The sequence below is a fragment of the Schistocerca americana genome, chromosome 2 (assembly GCF_021461395.2).
Source record: "Schistocerca americana isolate TAMUIC-IGC-003095 chromosome 2, iqSchAmer2.1, whole genome shotgun sequence".
Classification (NCBI taxonomy): Eukaryota; Metazoa; Arthropoda; class Insecta; order Orthoptera; family Acrididae; genus Schistocerca; species Schistocerca americana.
This window is the reverse complement of record NC_060120.1, coordinates 1,085,007,463-1,085,027,817: the sequence shown is the minus strand read 5'-3', so window position 1 is coordinate 1,085,027,817 and position 20,355 is coordinate 1,085,007,463. Positions and strand designations below refer to the sequence as shown.

The window sequence follows — 20,355 nt, the reverse complement described above, 5'->3', positions numbered from 1 at the left end:
TTTGATTAGCTTCAACTGTCTGTTCTCAGTAGTGTTCCTCGAAGAGATCATCGTGTTCCCTCCAGTGATTCCCATTTCAACTACCTGGTGGAGTGTAATCCGACTACTCGAGAGGCAAAGTGACTCTCATGACCAATTTAATTAATTAGCCTATAAATTTGGTATCAGTCACATGCCGTCTGGTGGGTGTAGGCGATGTCTAGGGCACCACAGATATGATTCTTCACTATGTGTTTTTTGCGTTGCGGCGATCTTTTAATGATATTTCAATCGTTCATCTATACAGGGAGAGAGAATCATCGCAAAAAAATCATATGTATTACCGAATGTATAAATTCATACGTAGTATGAAACTTACATTTACAGCTTCTCTGCGCTGTTGTCTTAAGAGACTTGGTATGTGGCGAGAAATGTGGTTACCGTAAGAGAGAGTTCGAAAGTGAGGGGGCGTCCTGTGACAGTGGTAGATCTTAGCACTCCGTCATGAGCCAAAAATGAGTTAAATATTCTAGCCCGTGATGCATGAAGTGATAGATAAAAAAAGATGTTTTTGTTCTTGATGAAAGAATACTTGGAGGGAATACAGTCTATGCCATAGTCCTGTACGGTATTTTCACAACAAGCAACGATACTTGAACGACGTGAATACGCATGTATTGTTGATTGCCGCTATCTTCGAAAATAACTCGTACAAACGGGAGGAATCTACTTTACTCGTGAGAAATTCGAGGGGTATGGTCAACAACATCGCTGCTTCGGATTGGGTGAAGCAATTTTTTTTTTTTAACTGGCGGGTCTAGTCCAGGGTGGAATTGTTTCGCAGTGCACCACAGCTGCCTGGAACGACGGAGACGAGGAGTCGGCAGCCGGAAGTAACGGATTAGCCCAGCCTTTGGCGTGTGCAGAGAACGCTTCTACCTGCCTGACCTTGCCCGCGGCACCGAGGCCAGGTCAGCGCGGCAGAAGTGGGCGTTACGCGAGAGAAGATTCAAAATGATGGACGTTTGAGCTGGAGGCAGGGCCGGCGCAAGCCCAAGTGCCGCCCCGTGCGAGCTGCTAAATAGGCCCCCCCCCCACCCTTGAATATTCTTTTTTTTTTCAAAACGTTTGTGGAATTTTATTTAAACAAATCTGTAGGAAATGTCAGAAATCAATCGCAATTTTTCCTTTTACTTTTCAGATCTACCTAGGTTTCGGCCACTGAGTGGCCAGTCGCAAAGCTTTTAATATGTGCTTACATCTAAACCGTTATGTTGACAGTTACGTTCAGCATGACGGTATAGGTGTAAACATAACTCAAAGCAGTGAGAATAGCCACACCGTGCCCGAAATCTGTGTAGGTCTGGAAAGTAAAAACAAAAATTGCGACTGTTTGCTGACATTCTCTACAGATTTGTACAAAACAGTCGCTGGGCACCAGCTCAATAATGGAGTCAAACCTGATTGAATAAATCTAGCTAATTTTAACAAGCCTTGTGAATTTACAAAGTGTTCAAATATGTATGAAATCTTATGGGTCTTAACTGGTAAGGTCATCAGTCCCTAAGCTTACACACTACTTAACCTAAATTATCTTAAGGACAAACACACACACACACACACCCATGCCCGAGGGAGGACTCGAACCTCCGCCGGGATCAGCCGCACAGTCCATGACTACAGCGCCTGAGACCGCTCGGCTAATCCCGCGCGGCATGAACTTACAGGTGACGTAAATAAACATTTTTCAGTGCTTGTGAACAGATAATGTATTCAACGGAAAACAAAATATATTTACGATTTAACGATAATTTGGTTTGAACAATAATATTTACAGCAACTATTTAATGTTGAACAAAATAAGAAACAACACAGAAAATAACCAAGACACTGATCATAATACAAAAATTTAAAAAAAAATACTAGACAAATCGAACCTTCCTGGCTTTTGCTCGTGCGAACTGTTTCACACGATCTGTGTAATTTAAGTCCTCTGCAAGCTCCTGCTCTATAGATATTGTAGCAAGATCATTCAAACGAGTTTGGCTCATCGGTGATCGGAGGTATGTCTTTATCAATTTCAGTTTTGAGAAACCCCTCTCTCCACTTGTAACTATCACTGGGAGCATTAGGAGAATTCTCAGAGCAATGTTAACATTAGGGCAAAAATTATATCTGCCTATAAACTTCAGAGTCTCTTTTGGACCTATTCCTTGTTTCAACAATGTTGAAAGCACTTTTAGTTCCTCCCTCAACTCCAGTACATCAATGTCGCTTGGCTCATGACCTCGCAAAATCGCTGCGAGGTTTCTACACTTTGTCTCCAGGCTGTCAGGAGGTGCATCCTTCAGCTCGCCGATGTCGTAGAGAAAATCAAAATAATCACAATGAGATTTCAGTTGGTTGAATCTCTCACCCAAAGATGTGGTTACTATATCTAAAAGATAATAGTAGAATTCAATCTTGTAACGTTTTGTTGGGTCATCTATTGTCTCATCCCTTCCTTCATAGGTAAAGTGTATTGGCTTCTTACTTAGTCGCCGGGAAACTCTTATACGTGGTAACGTTAGACCGCCTAGCTCTAATTCTGTAGCCAGTTCTTTGGAATCCGTCAAGAAAGACACAAACTTTTCTTCTGTTCTGCAGGTCTCAAAATATGCTTTCGTTTTTTCAAGCATTTCCACGGCCTCAGAAACATTTATGTCAATGGTCTGGAGGGCATTACTGACTACACTGCAGAACGTCGTACCAGATTACCAGAGAAATGAGAAAGGTGTAATTTTTTGTTTGATTCGCAAGTGACGTTGCTTCGTGAGCGGTCATGCCATCGAATTCTTCTGGTATCTGAACCAGTGCATCATAAACGCCTCCAACTTGAAACCTCAGGGGAGCAAGTGCATCGATGCGACTTTCCCACTTAGTATCGCTCAGTGGCTTCAGCGACAGGTTAGGCAGATACTTCAAGACATCCCAACGTCGAACGGAGGTCGAGAAGAAGTCCTACAAGCTTTTCACTGTCGAAAACATGGAAACAGCATATTTATAAGACATAGCGGCATCGTTTACAACAAGATTCAATGAGTGACTGCTAGATGGTACATAAAATGCTCTCTTGTTCATATCTGAAATTCTTTTCTGGAGACCAGACTTCTTTCCTTTCATGTTTGCTCCATTGTCGTATCCTTGCCCTCTCATATTACACAATACGATTTTGTTTATCTTCCAAGAACTTGAGTACGACCTGCGTCAAAGTGGAGCTTGAAGAATCGGACACTGGAAGAAATCCCAAGAAATGCTCCTGAATTCGGACATCGTATACCCTGTCGAGTCTTGTCTCCTGGACGAAACGTAGCACAACTGTCATCTGCTCAACTTTTGAAATATCTGGTGTGCAGCCCAGAATTATACTGTAATGCTTTGCAGATTTCATCATTAATACAATGTTGTTGGTTATAGATGATCCAATAAGATGAATTACTTCATTCTGTGTTTCTTTTCCAAGATAATGATGACCCTTGTTCTCACCTTGCTTTGCTTTGTTCTGTACAGGTGCTCCATCATCACAGTGTCGAACTTTCCGAGTAATTCAACAAGTTTCAAGGAGTTTCCGTTGTCAGGCTGAAAGAGTGCATCTGTACTTCCTCTCAGAGGCAGACATTGCCAACCCAGGAAATGAATTATTGCTATTAAGCGCTCAAGAACATTTTTCCAATGTTCACTTTCAGTATTCAGAAGCCTTTGATGATGGGCGTCGACAGTTCGTGACTTTTTCAGTCCCTCTGAAAACAGGATCCACTTTTTATGTGAATTCAAATGCTCGGTAGACTTCTCGTGACTTTAAAGATACGAAGCAAGGTGCCGCCAGTCGCTTACACCGTTCTTTGCAATTTCTGCTGTAGATGAAAAAAGTTTGCAACCAAAGCTGAACACAGCATCCTTGCTCTTTGATTACAACAGCCAATGTCTATCTGCTTCTTCTAAATTCAAAGAGTAGCTGTAGTGCACAGGGCTGAAACGCCGGTTGTCCGCATTTTTAGGACATTCTTCAGCTTACTTAATGCGCTCGGGAGGACCTCGCATGACCAAAGTCGTTCGAATGCAGTCGGTAATAATTTCCGGGCATCTTCCGGGATCTGAGTCAATTGTGTCTTCCAGTTTAGGCTCGCCTTCAATCCCTTCACCGGTGGTGAGTACCTCGGCTGATGTTCCTCCGGTATTTTCCTAATCGGGTCACCTAATTTCAGTTCTGCCTGATCTTTCAAAATCGGAGCTTTCGTTACAAAGCAGGTCTTGAGTCCAGACGAGGTCTGTTGAACATGTTGTGGATGGCCCACCGTCAGCATTGCTACTGTATGCGGTGGTCGCAGTACTGTGTTCGTCAACATTCTGGTCATGTCCTGAAGATAAAGATGTAGCTGCAGTAACTCCACTAGTTTCTATACTTTCAGGATGTATTTTTCGACCCTCGCCGCTGCTAGGTCGTTCTCTCCTTGGCTTGAAATATCGTAGTAGTGCATCCTTTTCCTTCTTATCGTCATCTTCCTTCAGCGCCCGTCTTTTCCTATATTCACTGCCAGACAGTTTTTTTCTACCGTCGGACGTGTTTCGATCCAGCCTGTAAAGAACGATTACGTGAAACTAACTGTTGATGTCAGTGTGCTAACTTTATTTGCAACACACTTCGCAGACAGTTTCCTGATATTCCACTGTACGTAAACGGAAAATTATATTACTGTAGGATACACTGTTCAGGAGATGAAGTCCTAATAATTGAGCCGCGTGAAATTGAATTTCAGGCCGAATTTCACAACAGACGCAAATGAAACGGTCAAAGAGTGGGGCGGAAAACAATGGAAAGAGGAAGAATAAGGAGATGGAGTAACATAATAATGCAATAAATACACACCCGGGCATCGATAGTTACTAATGCTAGTCGAAATATATTAACTGACTGCACTGCGGCTGTTCATTTCAAAGAACTGACACTTGACATCTGTCGTAATTTCCACGAGTTACTTCTTTCGTGTCTGATTATGGAATAAGGGGTAACAAATTATTCATCGCCATATGACTTCGCTTGTCTTCACTTTATTTTCATTCTAGCTATTGGGACGACGCGTGCTTATTTGCCGACTTGCTAATTTTTGAAGCAACAGATCATAAGAAAAATAAATTTTCCTATTCTGCAATCTTGAAGGAGAAAAATTCTAACTTATGAGTAACGTGCATGCGCAATACTAATAGTACGTTATATGAAAAGCACTTACCTATTACAGCCCAAGTTGCAAGAAATTCGGACGCACCAATTCTTCTGTTCTTACGAAACGCAATGAAAGTGCTTCTGACCAACCTTGACGCCCTCGGCCAACTACCGAAACGAATTCCGTAGTTTTCGTTGAGAGAACGCAACAATACCTATTGCCTGGAAAGGCGAAGTGGTGACGCGGCATTGCGAGGAACCACATCACGTGACGAGGTACAGCGAGGCTACCGTTAACAAGGAACAGATTAGTAAGTCACTGCTTGTGGCGCCTGTTGGCCCGGGCTGGTGTCTTGGAGTGAATGAAGTAATACAGAGGTATCTTCCCATCTTGCAGTTTACAGGTGTCTCTCTTTCTTGAATGCGTGTCGGTATCTGGACACAGACTTTCGGGTGTCGTGACAATATTGGGTAGTTGGACGATTGTGTCGTGAACTTTGGCCTGTCAACTGACGCAACAGAATGTGAACAAGTAACGCAACATCCAAATGTGTTTTGGTACGGTGCGGGATGTTGTGGGAGAAAAGATCAATTTGTGCTCTGTTGATGAGAAACGACGCAAGAGAAGACCTCAGATGCGTAGGTCGCTCTATTAGGGAGGGAGGGAGAGAGAGAGAGAGAGAGAGAGAAAGCGAGCGAGCGAGATGGAGGTGGGGGTGAGGAGAGAGAGAGAGAGAGAGAGAGAGAGAGAGAGAGAGAGAGAGCCCGGCTGCCTTACGTAAACGCCGTCTGTTGCGAGAGTGGCGGGCTTTCTAGTGTACCCTTAGGGCTCTACGGCGTTTGCGCTACGGGCCTTTCTGTGCATACAGGCTACACGACAAGTACTGTTTCGTAAGACATTCTGCACGCACACCGTTATCCGCATTTGTCACGAAATATCTCCGGTTGCGGAACGGGAGGCACTGACAGGAAGCTGCTTGTCGTCGTGGAAGATGTGGCCGAACGCAGGCGAGTGGAGCAACTTGCGCCACAGCAACTCACCTACCGTATAGGAAACTGTACCGAGTTTGAGTTGGTCCCGTTACCTGTGTGGTGTGTAATGCAGGCACCAGGCACCAGGCACTCTGAGCTGTTGACTTAGCTCAGGGGCTGGGCAGTGGTGTACCGGCAGACGTCAGTGTGGCGGTCTGCCACCAAAACAGTGCGACGGCGCAGCGACACCTGCACGCCCTCCCCTCCACCTCCCCCCCCCCCCCCTCTCCCATACCTCCTCGCGGACACGGCGCTTCTGGCAAGTGGCGTACGATGTTGGCGTAACGGTAGAGGCAGGAGGCTGGCGTGAAAGGTGCAGCACGGCACGGAACGGCGGCGCACTCCTCACTAGGAAGCAGACTTAGCGCGGGATGGCTGAAACAAAGTACGTGACAGAAATAGACTGTAAGTGAAGGTTTCTTCAGTGACAGATCTCTCCTGGTGTCAGTTGCTGATACGATATAGGAAGGAGAATAAATAACCGAAATGTCTGTCTGGAGCACACATTATAATTATGCAAGTGAGACGTGGACTGTCTCGCAAAATCTAAAGAAGAGCAAATTGTGAGCATTTGAAATGTGGTGCTGCGATAGGAAATTCTCCTGATCATCTAAGTATCTACAGCTGACAAAATTCTGCCCAAAAGCGTTACTATACTGTTTGCGAACAGTGCTAAAGTAAGGCAAGATTTTTTGTAGAAGTAGTTGCCGATCGAGAAATCGCGGAAAGCCCGATCGGCACGGAAAATGAGCGTGAGACGAGTTTGTAGCCAGAGGAGTGAGTGCGGCGTGCAGTCGCAGGCAGGCAGGCAGCCAGGGCTCGGTGCAGCAGCGCTGGTGCCCCCGTGCCAGTCTCCTGCGTGCGGCCGCACGTGGCTGCCCTGGGACGCGCACGCGCCGCCGTGTCCCACAGCCTGCGTGGCCCCTCGGCAATTTCACTTCTTTCCTGTGTTTTTCAACATTCGGTACAGTTTTAAAATGTACCGTAATAGTTAAACAACGAGTGTATTCAAAGTTTGATTGTTTAAAGCTGTTAGCTCCATTACAGCAGTATCATTAAAATGGCCAGAAACCGACGTTATAAATGAGCTACAGTTGCTGTTTCAGAACATTTGGAAAACTGAAATAAATCCGAGAGAGTAGAAAACAGCAATACTCCACCCGCTACATAAAAATGAAGACAAACAAAATTTCAACCATTACAGAGGAGCGTCGCTTCTGCCTCTGACATACTAAATACTACCAAAAATTCTCTTCGAGAGATGTTTAGAAACTGTAGACAAACAACTGCGATAAATGTTGGTTACCGAAAGGGAAGCTCCTGTACAGAACACATTTTGTACTTAAAATCGATAATTCACTAAAGAATATTAACGAGCAAACCTATAATAGTATCATTTATTCATTTCGAGAAAGCATTTAGTTCGATAGACGGAGAACGAATGGGGAAATCATTGTAGAATTGGGTGTTGGAACAAAATAATTAGCAAACATAATTCGTCAAACTCTAACAAATAAGATATTTAAAGTTACATTTATGGGACAAGTCTCTCAGCCATTTGAAATAAAAACTGGTATTGGGCAAAGGACTGCCTTATCACATTTACTGTTCAATTGCATTCTGGAAACAGCTGTATGGTTCTGGAATTAGGAGCTAAAAATCACTAAATTGAACCTGGGAATAAAAACAAATGAAATTACAGTACCCTGCCTGGCTTTTGCAGACGATTTGCCAATACTTTAAGAAAATCTGAGAGACGCAGTTATTCAAATAAATGTTCTGAAAAAAAAAATGGAAATTGAACTTTACTCAAAAGTTCAACAGAAAAAACAAAATTCCTGCAATTTTTTTAAAAAAACTGCACCAACTTTCATAGAAACCTTAATAAGTGAAATAGAGCGAGTAAATAAATTTAAGTATCTTGGAGAAACTATTCAACAGAATAGAGTAGAAAAATTTGCCACAAGTGTCAAACTTGGAATGGAAAGAGCGTATAGTTTGACAAAAAAAATATTTACATCAACAAATGCATATCTAGAAAAAGGAAAGTAAAACAATAAGCCACAGCAGCACCCGGCAAAGCCACTGCAATATGCAATACGATCGGAATGTAAATAAGAGTAAGCAAATTATGTTCTCTGCAGTGCATGATTCCCCAATTTCCCGTCCTCTGAATATTTTTTTCCATTTCTACCACCAATCGTGTTTCATAAACAATCTCCATCAAGAATTTCCGCTAATATTATGACCTCTGAATTGACAATTGAATTTCACAGTGAAAATTCGCTTTTACCGCGAAAATGCAGAATTCTCGCCAATACGATGGGGTGGGAGGGCGGGGGGGGGGGGGGGGACCCCATGTGCCAGCTGCAGAAAACTCATGGCGTCATCCGGGAGTGGTGGTGGAGTAATTAATTGATCAATTTAATATCAATTTAATTAATTTGCGTATCAATTTGATATTAAAATTGCTCCAGCACCTCCATCATATAAATACTGCTGCTGCTGCTAATGATGATGATGTTTGGTTTGTGGGGCGCTCAACTGCGCGGTATCAGCGCCTGTACAAAGTCCCAATTTTTACACAGTCCAGTCTAGCCACAGTCACGAGTGATATGATGAGGACAACACAAACACCCAGTCCCCGGGCACAGAAAATCCCCAACCCGGCTGGGAATCGAACCCGGGACCCCGTGGTCCAAATACTGCTCACCAGCTAACAGAACCCTTGAGCATCGTTTCTCTGGCCCATTCTGGAATGTCTTCCTACAAGATCAACAGCTGTCGTCTCGCCCTCTGTAACACCCCACCACCAACTACATTTGTTTGTTTATTAAATTTAGCTCGAGTTACCTCCCAATCTATAAGAGTCTACGTATTTCCAAAACTATGTCCCCACACACTGTTATCCAACTTTTATCCTTTGATTAAACAAAACCTAATTTGAACCGAACTGTAACTGTTCTGAAAGTAACTTGCCTTTATATTAAAAGAGTAACTGAAGTAAAACAGTTATTTGGCCCTAATCAAAATTTCCACTTACCCCGCGTCTTGAAAACATCGTTGCAGATTTCTCGAAAGCAAAACACCAAGCAGGCAGCGGGTAGGCTAGATTTCTGTTTCCAAATATATATTCAAACTGTTGCATGTGTTAACGCGTAATGATAAACAGTGTGGGGACGAGAGTAACTATTCCTATGAAATGATATTCTAAGACAACGAGTTTAGAATAAAGTATGTACTCAAAAAGACAGAGTAAAACTTGGCGCGATCTTCGCACATAACAGTGGTCTGAAGTGAACAGTGATTTAAAAAGGGTACAATTTCTATAAAAACCAAACAGCTTAATCAATGAATATATTAATACATGGTTCAGGAAGCGGGGCGGTCTTTCTCTCAGCTCAAAGCAAATTAACTAGCTTACAAAAATCATTCCTAACTGCGCAGTACTGCAGTCCTACCTCAAACTACTTAAAAAATAACAACATTATTCAAAATTCGCCACTGGTAGGTTATCAATTTTTCATTATGTCTATGAGAACCTTCTGCACAGGGCCATTTTGAAAGTTTATGTGTCACATTTTCTATTGAGGTAGTATTGGTGAACTTTACTGCTTTTGTAGCACACAGCAGGTACGTTAGAGTGTTTATATCACACAAGGCCTACATATCAGAAGCACAGACACACATGGCGGTAGTAATTTGCACAATAAAAGTAGGGCCGGCCGAAGTGGCCGTGCGGTTAAAGGCGCTGCAGTCTGGAACCGCAAGACCGCTACGGTCGCAGGTTCGAATCCTGCCTCGGGCATGGATGTTTGTGATGTCCTTAGGTTAGTTAGGTTTAACTAGTTCTAAGTTCTAGGGGACTAATGACCTCAGCAGTTGAGTCCCATAGTGCTCAGAGCCAATAAAAGTGGGTGGAAGAGGGTCCTTGTCAGAAGCGACCAAACTTTCTTTAGTTATTTGCAGAAATGGCCACTGTTGTGGAAGGTTACGTGGAAGCAGACTCAGTGAGACAAAGCACAGTTCTTAGCTAGCAACCCCACACACGCACAAAGACTAACATATCGTAGTATCTGCTTGAATCAGACTGTAGATCCATTGATAACTCCAAAGCAACAACAACAATATTCATATTCACTGTCTTCATCTGAATATACAATTCAAATAACAATTCCTTATTCTGTTTTCGTCCACCTGTTTCCATGTAAACAACACTTTGTAGCTATAATCGTAAATATTACAATTCAGTAAATGCAACATCACCACCTCCCAATAAATCCTGAAAAACTTCTTATATCAAATTGCCTATCACTCTTCTTTGCAGACAACACAGTTGCCATCCTAACAGTATATCTCATCAAAAGTGGTAGAAACTGTTAAATGTGTCTGTATTATCATGACTCTGTACAGCCAGAAATATTTCTCATGTGAACAACAGAATGCTGATAACCTTTGTATCCTTTCTGAACTGATTTAAAAATAGTGTCAGTGTTTATTTTATTTAAAATTATTTATTCTTATTCGGTTTCTAGATAAAGTTTCAAAGTTCACAGTAGTTTGTTTAGCGTATGCTTTGTGGCAGCAAATCGCTCGATTTGTTGCGCGATAAGTGAAGTTCGTTGCGCTAGGAGAGTCGCCCAATTCTTGTCAAAAGTTGCCTGCCGCGCGACGGGAGTCGCTCCGGCACGCAGTGTAAAACCGTTGTTAATCGCTGACCATTGCCGTCCGTGCCTGTAACGCAGCAAATATTTTCGTGTAGGTGACATGTAGCCCTGTCATCTGGGTACAACTTTAGTAAATAGAATTATTCTACGTTGGATGGTTTGAAATATGATGAAGTCCCTCGCTCTTGTGTGTCCGAATACCTTTAATTTCCACAAATTGTCATGTACAATTCTATTAATCCCATAACCTCCAGGAGGAAGTTTGGAAGGTAGGAGACGAGGTACTGGTGCAATTAAAGCTGTGAGCACGGACCGCGAGTCGTGCTTGGGTAGCTCAGTCGTAGGGCACTTGCCTGCGAAAGGCAAAGGTCCCGAGTTCCAGTCTCGGCCCGGCGCACAGTTTTAATCTGCCAGGAAGTTCCGTATCAGCGCCCACTCCGCTGCGGAGTGAAAAATTCATTCTGGATTTCTTGAGTTATCCGTGGTTTCTTCACAGGTACCTTCCTTGTACCTACGGTTTTCTTTCCAATTTCTATGATTGACCGTTTTAGAGATGTGCATTCCTCTTCAAATGAACTGCCTACTGAGCTATTCATTATCACAGTATCTAAGCCTCAGGGAACTTCAAGTGTGTCTCTCCATTCATTAGTACTCCCGTATCCCACTTCCTTGCACATTGCTTCTTCCTGACTAGTCTCTTAAAACTTCAGCCTACTCTTCATCGTCAGTAAATTGTGATCTGAGTCTATATCTGTTCCTGGGTAGGCCTTTCCATTTGCGAATCTCTGCCTGACTATGATGTAATCCAACTGAAATCTTTTCATATCTCCCTACCTTTTATGGTATATCTCCTCCTTTTGTGATCCTGAGCGTAAATATGTACACTGAAGAACCCAATTAATCTCTCACGTCTCTCAATCCTAATACTAAGCCCATATTCTCCCCTCCCCCACAATCGCACTCCAGTCCTCCATCTTCCTTTATGTGCTGAATTACCATTCAGTATTCTCATATACTTTCTCTGTCTCTTCTTCCTCTGGTTGCGACGTCGGCATGTATACCTGAACTATTGTTGTTTATCACTACGCAGACTTAACTGAAGATGATAATGATGAACTACAAAAAAAAAAAAGTAGTATACCAGTGGTCCCCACCATTACTCCTGAGTGCAATCAGATATTAGCTGGTACCCCCCTCACCTCCCCCCCCCCCTTTCCCCATCAGTGACATCAGTGACTCACAAAGCTTTAGAACGAATTTTCTTTGGCCACTTTTATTTTTAAAATGATGGAAGATAAATTTTGTTAAGTTTATGTTGGTGTTTTGTTAAACCATCAACTAACTTTCAATGAGGCAATTGGTACGCCTACTGCTCTCTCTCTCTCTCTCTCTCTCTCTCTCTCTCTCTCTCTCTCTCTCACTCTCTCTCTTTTTACTTGCACACGCTTCTCAGAAAATAAAGCCAAGCGTCCACTGTGAGAGTACACACTTGTTACGAAACATGCTTCCTCTGCATCACTACTCTCCATAGCGACGCTCGCGCCATCCACACTCTGTACCCCCATTTGTAAATCACTTGATTGTTGGATTCCTTATTTCTGAAATGGCACAAAATTGGAAGACTTTAGGCTGTCAGTGCTTTATGCATCAGCACTGTCACTAACGAGAAAGACAATAATAATCGTTATACGCTGTGAGCCCTATTGCAGTGTTGTGGCTATTACATAGTTACTTTTGTGTTGTGCTGGCAGTTTGTTCATTTGTGTGTTGTATACCTACGACTTGGAGAAGGCATTTTCATTAGATTTTTAATTATATCTGACATATATGTCTCAATTTTAGTGTCATAGACGCACGGTATAAAGTATGTGTGTGCTGATTAGATTATGTGACAAAGATGTTGCACTACCTTTAAGCTCCAGCAAATTGTGCGATGTGTTTTGCTAGTATTTAAGAATGTAGTTATTGATAACTAACGTAACAGTATCACAGTCTTACGAAATAGTTGTAATAGTTCTGATCTTTTAAAAATAATACAATCAAATCCTTTTGTTTTCACCTCTCAGAAAATTCCACTTTATCCCTCAGGGGTAATAATCGTCAGGTTGGTAACTGCTGTATTAGTGCCATTGGTGCACAGTGTGACGTAATGTGGCGTTGTGTTTCAGAAGACGAACGATGGCAACGGAGCGCATCTCGCACATCGGGCTGGTGGCGCGGAGTCCGGAGGGCCACGCAGCCAAGGGCATGCCCATCAAGGGCCGCGAGGACCTGTGGGTCGAGATACAGGTGGGTGCGGCGGTCACTGTCCTGTACAGGACTCACCTCTCGATGAATACTGCAACTTAACAACCGTCTGATTGTGCCTTGCTCTTCATTACCAAATCGACGATCCCTTCTTTTAATCAAGTTGTGACACAAGTTTTTCCTCCCAATTCGATGCAGTACACCCTCGTTAATTACCCTGTTTACATAACTACTGATCACCATTCATCCGCAGCACCACACTTCAGACATTGTGTTCTCTTCATGTGTGAGCGTCCTACAGTTCACGTTTACATACAAGGCCACGGTCCAGTAGAATACCTTCACCAAAAATTTCCTAACATTTAGACTTGTATTAGACATTAACAACAAATTTCTCTTTTTCAGAAATGATTTTCTTTATAATGCCAGTGTCCATTTTATATCCTCTCTTCTTGGGCCATCATCAGTTATTTTGCTGCCTTAATAGCAAAACTCACCCATTAGTTTTAGTGTTAATTTTCCAATCTGATTCCCTCAGTATCGCCTGATTTAATTTGGTTGCATTCTATTACCGTGTTTTACTTGTATTAACATTCATATCCAAATCCGTTTTCAAAACACTGTCCATTCCGTTCAGTTCCACTTCGAAATGCTTTGTTGTCTTTGACAGAATTAGTATATCATTGCCATATACAAATTTTTTATTTCATCTTCCTGAGCTTTTATAACTTTGGGGATAGGCTTCAACTCTGTCCCCGTCATTTCTGAGCCGAAGCTTCACTTTCATATCTCTGTGATTCTTGGAACCTCAAATAATAAGATCTGTAATTGTGATTTACTTTACTAGCTAATAATAGTGTGCTATGCTTTGCTGCACAGAAACTTGGCAACTCGAGGTTACGGCTTGTCTCTCAATAACCGACACTTAATTATAATTGCAGTATCAAAATGTACTTCCATAAGTAGTATCAAATACGTTATGTATGAACCGTGTGCGCAGTTGTGCTAGCTCGGAACTTTCTGAGCCATGCACAGCCCAGATAGCTTTTCGTACTAGAAGTATACCATTTATGTATTAGAGATAACATTTGTAGCTAATATGCATGCAGCTGTAATTGTACAAGATTTTCCCGTTCGTTGCACGATACACTCATAACGAGGTAACCACAAAAGAAAAACACATAGGCGAAAAATTTCAAAGCGAATTTTTTTGTTTTATTCTTTGTTTTCATTGGAAATTTTTCTTAATTAACTTAGATTTATAAACATATCTACTGTAATGTTATATTGTATATTCTTCCATTATCGGTATCGCATTATTAGAGATAAGAATTAAAAAATGATGTTAGTAGCTAGAGCACATCGAATGTACTGAATGTGATCTATGACTTCCTTTAGACACACAATAGATTCGGCAAAATAAATTTATATAGGAAGCCGACTAACAGAAAAATCGGATCACGTAAAAGGTCAAGATTCCAAAAAGTGTATACTGCATGTTGGAGAAATTTTAGTTCTGGCTTTAATCGTCACTGCTTACGAAGTAGAACCTTGGAAAAGTAAAACAGCAGGCCTAAAGCATTTGGAAAGTGAATGTATCGCCGAATGCTAAAGATTCCTGGAGTGTGAACTAAGAGAGCAATTGATTAGGTTCTGTTGAAAATCTTGAAACCATCATCAAACCCAGAAAAGCTTCGCGTTTTGGGCACGCTTCCCGTGCTGCCTCACGAAATCGTGGATCTGACCGGAGAAGAGTCTCATGGCTGCAGAATCAGTGACACTGGTTGGACGCCCCAGAATGCGCCACGCCGGTTACACAAGCTGAGGATAGAGGGGAACGCTCCAACTATGGTTAATAGGAATCCAGTACCGATTCTGGGACAACATTGATATTCTTCTATTTCATACCACTTCTTACTATCTTAGTTGAGTTTTTCTCTTCGAATAATTTTAGACATTCTTGTATACCTCTACGAATTCTTACATTTTTCTGTGATTTTGTGACTGCTGAAATTATTCCATGCTTTAACCGTATGTTCGACAGTTTGATGTCATGTGTGATGTTCCACCATCTATGTTGTCTCCTTCTCGGGTGTTGACCCAATGTTCTTGATGGTTTCACTACCTCCACAAGTTCAGACCAGTAACTGGAATCCACCTTATGGATTTCTACAATGATTTTCTTCTCGTTGAGTTCTAGATACTCGACACCAGTCTGGAAACTTTGGGTTACTCTTGACTCTTTCCTGTATGCCGAAATTTTACTTTGATTTGGAATACGTGAAAGTTTGACTAGTTTTTATAATGAAGGATTCTTTCATGTTCGTCCTGCAGATAGCAATACAGTCGATCTGGTATTCTCCGAGCGTTTTATTGGGAAGATTTTCATGTCTTTGCTTTCTATGCGTGTTTTTGGAAATATGTTTGACATATTTGAGGTGTTCATCATTTTCATTGGTCCTATTATCAACAGTTTATGGGCCTGTGATTCATCTATCTTACTTTCCTTTTCTGCCACTGAAGCCAGCTAATAGAATGTTGTGATGTTCAGGAATTTTGTTTGTGATTTCTCCCATACATTCCCAGAAGTCTTTTATCACCTGTGGATCTTTTCTGTTGTAGTCATTTGTTGGTGTGTGCACGTTAATCAGTGTGTATCCATAGTTTCCTGGTTTTATTGACAGTGTTAAGTTTCTGAATTTGATGTAAAGTGAATGACTTAATTTTTGATGCACTTGTGAACTGTAAAACCTGCACCAATTTTTTTCGGTCCTGGGTTGATATGAACTGCAGAATTTCCCTAACATAATATAAACGTCGATTAAATTTATATACAGGGTGAAACACCTAAAACTTGCACCATAAATATTGCTGAAATCGATAGTGCTATTGATATGGGATTTTTACAGAATGGATTGTTAGCCACAGATTGTAATCATATTCAGAAAGTTTTTTTTTTAATACGCTTTTTAAAATGGAACAATGCCTATTTACACTAAGAAACTAAAAGTAGGGTAAATTAGAATGTCAGTGGTGTTTGTTACAAGAGACTAGTGCGAGTTGTTTGAAATATCTTACTGTGCAAATTTCCACATTGGCCCTTGTTTATGCCATTCAACCTGCATAGTTACTAGGAACGATGTTGTTATGTTTCCTTACAGTGTGCTTGTGTGTTACTTTAGAGCACTGCAACTTGGTAGTCAGCTAGTTCATGATGAGTGGACGATGAATTTACCAATGCAGAGAAAGCTGACATATTCTTGGTAGTATTGGGGCAAGGGGGGTTCTGGCCCAAAGTACCGTAATCCAAGATGGCGGCGATGACGTCATCCAAGATGGATTTTGGCGGGAAGTATGATTTTCAGCAGGAAGATAGGTCAATTGGGCTACCTCCACTAACCTACCCCCCAGCTCACCTCCCAACAGGATAATACATCACACCACGGATACCTCTACTAACCTAAGAAAATCGCGGGAAGATAGGTCACTTGGGCTGCCTCCACTAACGTAAGACATCCGACCATCACTTCTTCCTAGGAACTGGCGCCAAGTTTGAATTTTGGCAGTAAAGAATGGTCAATTGGGCTATCTCTACCAACCTATGAAAATGATGGGAAAGAAAGCTCACCTCCACTAATCTAAGTCACCCGACCGCCACCTCCTCCTAGTGATTTGGACTCGACCAGTGCTGGATGTAAGTCTTATTTTGCATGCACCAGTCTTCATTTAAAAAATTTCATGCAGTACAGCTATCCAGTGCATCCACCACGAGGTCTGGACTCCAACTGACCTGGTACACACCACCACCAGCAGAGGGCACTTTCATCCAAGATGATGGAGATGTCAGTCGATCATGTAAGTACCATTATCCAAGATGGCGGCAAACAGTGTGTTCACCATGAGGTCTGGACTCAAACTGATCTAGTACACAGTACTGCCACCAGAGGGCGCTGTCATCCAGTATGTACTCCAAGATAGCCGCTGTGACGTCAGCTGATGACTCCAGTATCGTTATCCAAGTTGGCGGGAAACAGTGTGTTCACCAAGAGGTCTCGACAAGTAAACAGTACGACCACCTAGAGCACTGTCGTCCATTCTATGATGTAATCCAAGATGACGGTCTGGGGTGGGGTAAATGATGCAAAAAGGACTCTGCCTGTGCTGAACATAAGTCTTTATTTTGCAGGCAGTGTCTCCACTACTAGATCTAGAGTCCAATTGACCTAGTACACAGTACTGCCACCAGATAGTGCTGTCGTCCGTTCTGTCACATAACCCAAGACGGTGGGGGATATAGTGGGAAACAGTGTGGTGGCCCCAGGTATGGAACTAGTACACAATACTGTCACCAGAGGGCACTGTCATCCATTCCATGGCATAACCCAAGATGACTGTCTGGAGGGGAAAATGACTCAGCCTGTGCTGGGCTGCTGGAGAGAGGAAGGAGAGTACTTTATTTATTTTGGAACAGTTTATTTAGGGATGGAGTATATTTATCACAATGACACAAAACACTTGCCCTGATGTGCTTCGGGTCACAATACAGTCTGCAGACCTCCAAACTACTCGTAAGTAATGTAACAGACACACCTGCTAATTGTAGACTGTCATAATAATGCATTCCACAGCCTACCCACATGCAAACAACTACATCGAAATAATTTCAGTACAGACCTGCAAATTGCTCCTAAATAATTTAGCACACTGATGTGTAGACATGCTCAGTACGGGTGATTAAAACTTAAACTGCCCTCTGCAATGGATCAAAAGCTGTGTATTTAATAGGATCATCCCACATAGGCAGCAGCAGTAGCAACAGTCTGACAGGTAAATTCGATGACAGACAGCCGGCCGCAGTGGCCAAGCGGTTCCAGGCGCTACAGTCTGAAGCCGCGCGACCACTACGGACGCAGGTTCGAATCCTGCCAAGGTCATGGATGTGTGTGATGTCCTTAGGTTAGTTAGGTTTAAGTAGTTCTCAGTTCTAGGGGACTGATGACCTCAGAAGTTAAGTCCCATAGTGCTCAGAGCCATTTTTTTCGATGACGGACAGGGTGTCCCATTAGGAATGCTATTCTGGGGAGCTGCACCGGATCACATCACAGCTATGTGTCATCACACCTGTAATAGCATCTAGGTGAGTTCTACAGCGGATGAAGTTAGTGGAGCTTTTATAGTTCATAATTTTCCTCTGTTGGATGGTAACGAATAACGATGATAGCATGTTGGGCTGATAGATGTGAATGGAAATGGATCTGCTTCGGACTGTAGTATCTGTATCTAGTTTGGAGACGTAGCACATTGCGCGCATTTCCACCGAATGGTCAAAACATGGTCCTGTTGCACTAACTCAGGTCATTCTGTTTCTACATGGGGTGCAGAAGGTAATGGATATGGCTTTCTCCAGCTTCTGCTCAGTTCCTACGTAAATTGGAATGATCACATGCACAAAGCTGTAGAAGTGGGAGCAGTTGCAAGATGTGTATGGGCTGACTAAAACCAGGTTGGAATTTTACTGTAGCAGACAGGTTCGGGAGTGGTGACTCGTTTTGAGGTATGGGAGTGTTAGAAATATGATTGAGTAGTGGTTGTAATCATTAAAGGGCTTGTCAGTAGGATACAATGCAGGTATGTGCTTGACTGGAAAGACTTGATTCCAAATCATGGACATCATTTCTAGCAGTTAGCGTAACACTAGAGATCTGAGAAGCTAGTGTACATTTTCTTATGACCTCAATCAGCACACCATCTACTACTGTTTGCGATCCTTGTCAATCATAACTCAATCAGAACCTCTCACATGGTATCGTGACAGAAAACGTTACAAGTGGTATAGAAATATCTAGCTGGGGCGGCGTGAGAGAGTCGCAAATACCTCTTACAATCCGCGTTCCTTAGCCGAATCAGTCGGCCTGTGTGGCCGAGCGGTTCTAGGCGGTTCAGTCTGGAACCGCGCAATCATTACGGTCGCAGGTTCGAATCCTGCCTCGGGCATGGATGTGTGTGAAGTACTTTGTGTAGGTAGGTTTAAGTAGTTCTAAGTTCTAGGGGACTGAAGACCTCAGATGTTAAGTCCCATAGTGCTCAGAGCCCCTTGAACCATTTGTTTGTATCTGAATCGCTTTCAAAATTCAGCGATTTTATTATGAGGTTGCAGTGTTGGGGATGTGTAACTGGAGTGCTGGTCTGATAATAGACATTTCTACGATCACCATCTCGGTATTTGTCGGAAAAATCACCTCATTCAGAGGTAATGTCGTACATCGATTTATAAAACCAGTATAGCTTATAACATCGATACTTACGTGCGCCTGTAGAACAAAGACTGCTTGTTACAGTAACATACAGTAGTTGTTGGGATCGAGTTTTTTTTAACATCTGGCGATTAAACCTCTCTTTCTAGGACATGGTGGTAGTACTCGCAAGAAAAACTAATGAGACATGTCCACCCATGGTAGATTTTCTCTCAGTGAGCCTTGAGTAGCCGCTGGTGAAGTATCAGTGCAGCAGCAGTGCAGTAGCGAGTCGCATATTTGGCTTTCATATTTGTTTTGTAGTTTTATTCTTAATTTTTTTTTGAGTGTTTGTGCGCTTGCATATTTAATTACATAAAATCCTTGCGTATTCTCGTAGTTGAGAGGAGTAATATTGCTTATTGACAGCCGTAGCGTATAAATTCGTGGAGTCGTTAGATATTAGCAGTAGGACGGATAGGGTGCGTGCGTGCTGTGTGCGGGCGCAGGAGGAGCTGGCTGCGGTTCGCGAGCAGCTGAGCGTGCTGTTGGCCACGGTCAGCCCGCCTTCAGGCTGCTGCCTCGAGGTGCAGCGACGGCGGAGGGTCTGGCGCGTCGCTTGAGACACCCCAGGTGTCGCTTGCTGCATCTGCTGACTCAGCCGCCGAGGCACCTTCTAGTGTACCCGGCGCGTTGGGGCCGCCCTCACCTCAGGGTGAGTGGCGGACCGCAAGGCGTTCGCGTCGCTCGAGGCGGAGGGCCAATGTGGAGGCTGGCTGTCTGGCCTCGCCCGTTCATCCTATTAGTGGGCAGGTGGCGGATTTGGTGAAGACCGCTGGCCTCGCACGCGGGTGCAAGCAGAGCTCTCTGTCTGCAGCATCGTTCCCAGAGTGGATCGGGGTCCATTGATTTGGAGCCGAGTGGAGGGTCTCAACCAGAGGCTCCGTCGACTCTGTGATGGTCTTGGCTGCAGATTTCTAGACTTGCACTATTGGGT

The 20,355-nt window shown here is 43.0% G+C and overlaps 1 protein-coding gene across 1 annotated transcript in view; it reads left to right on the top strand.

Annotated features, from left to right (window-relative positions):
* LOC124594683 (filamin-A-like) overlaps positions 1-20,355 on the top strand; it is a 201,032-nt gene that overhangs the window by 146,539 nt on the left and 34,138 nt on the right. The window contains exon 2 of the mRNA XM_047133050.1: positions 13,047-13,167. Coding sequence (XP_046989006.1) covers positions 13,057-13,167 — 111 coding nt within the window. The 5' untranslated portion in view covers positions 13,047-13,056. The remainder of the gene's footprint in view (positions 1-13,046; positions 13,168-20,355) is intronic.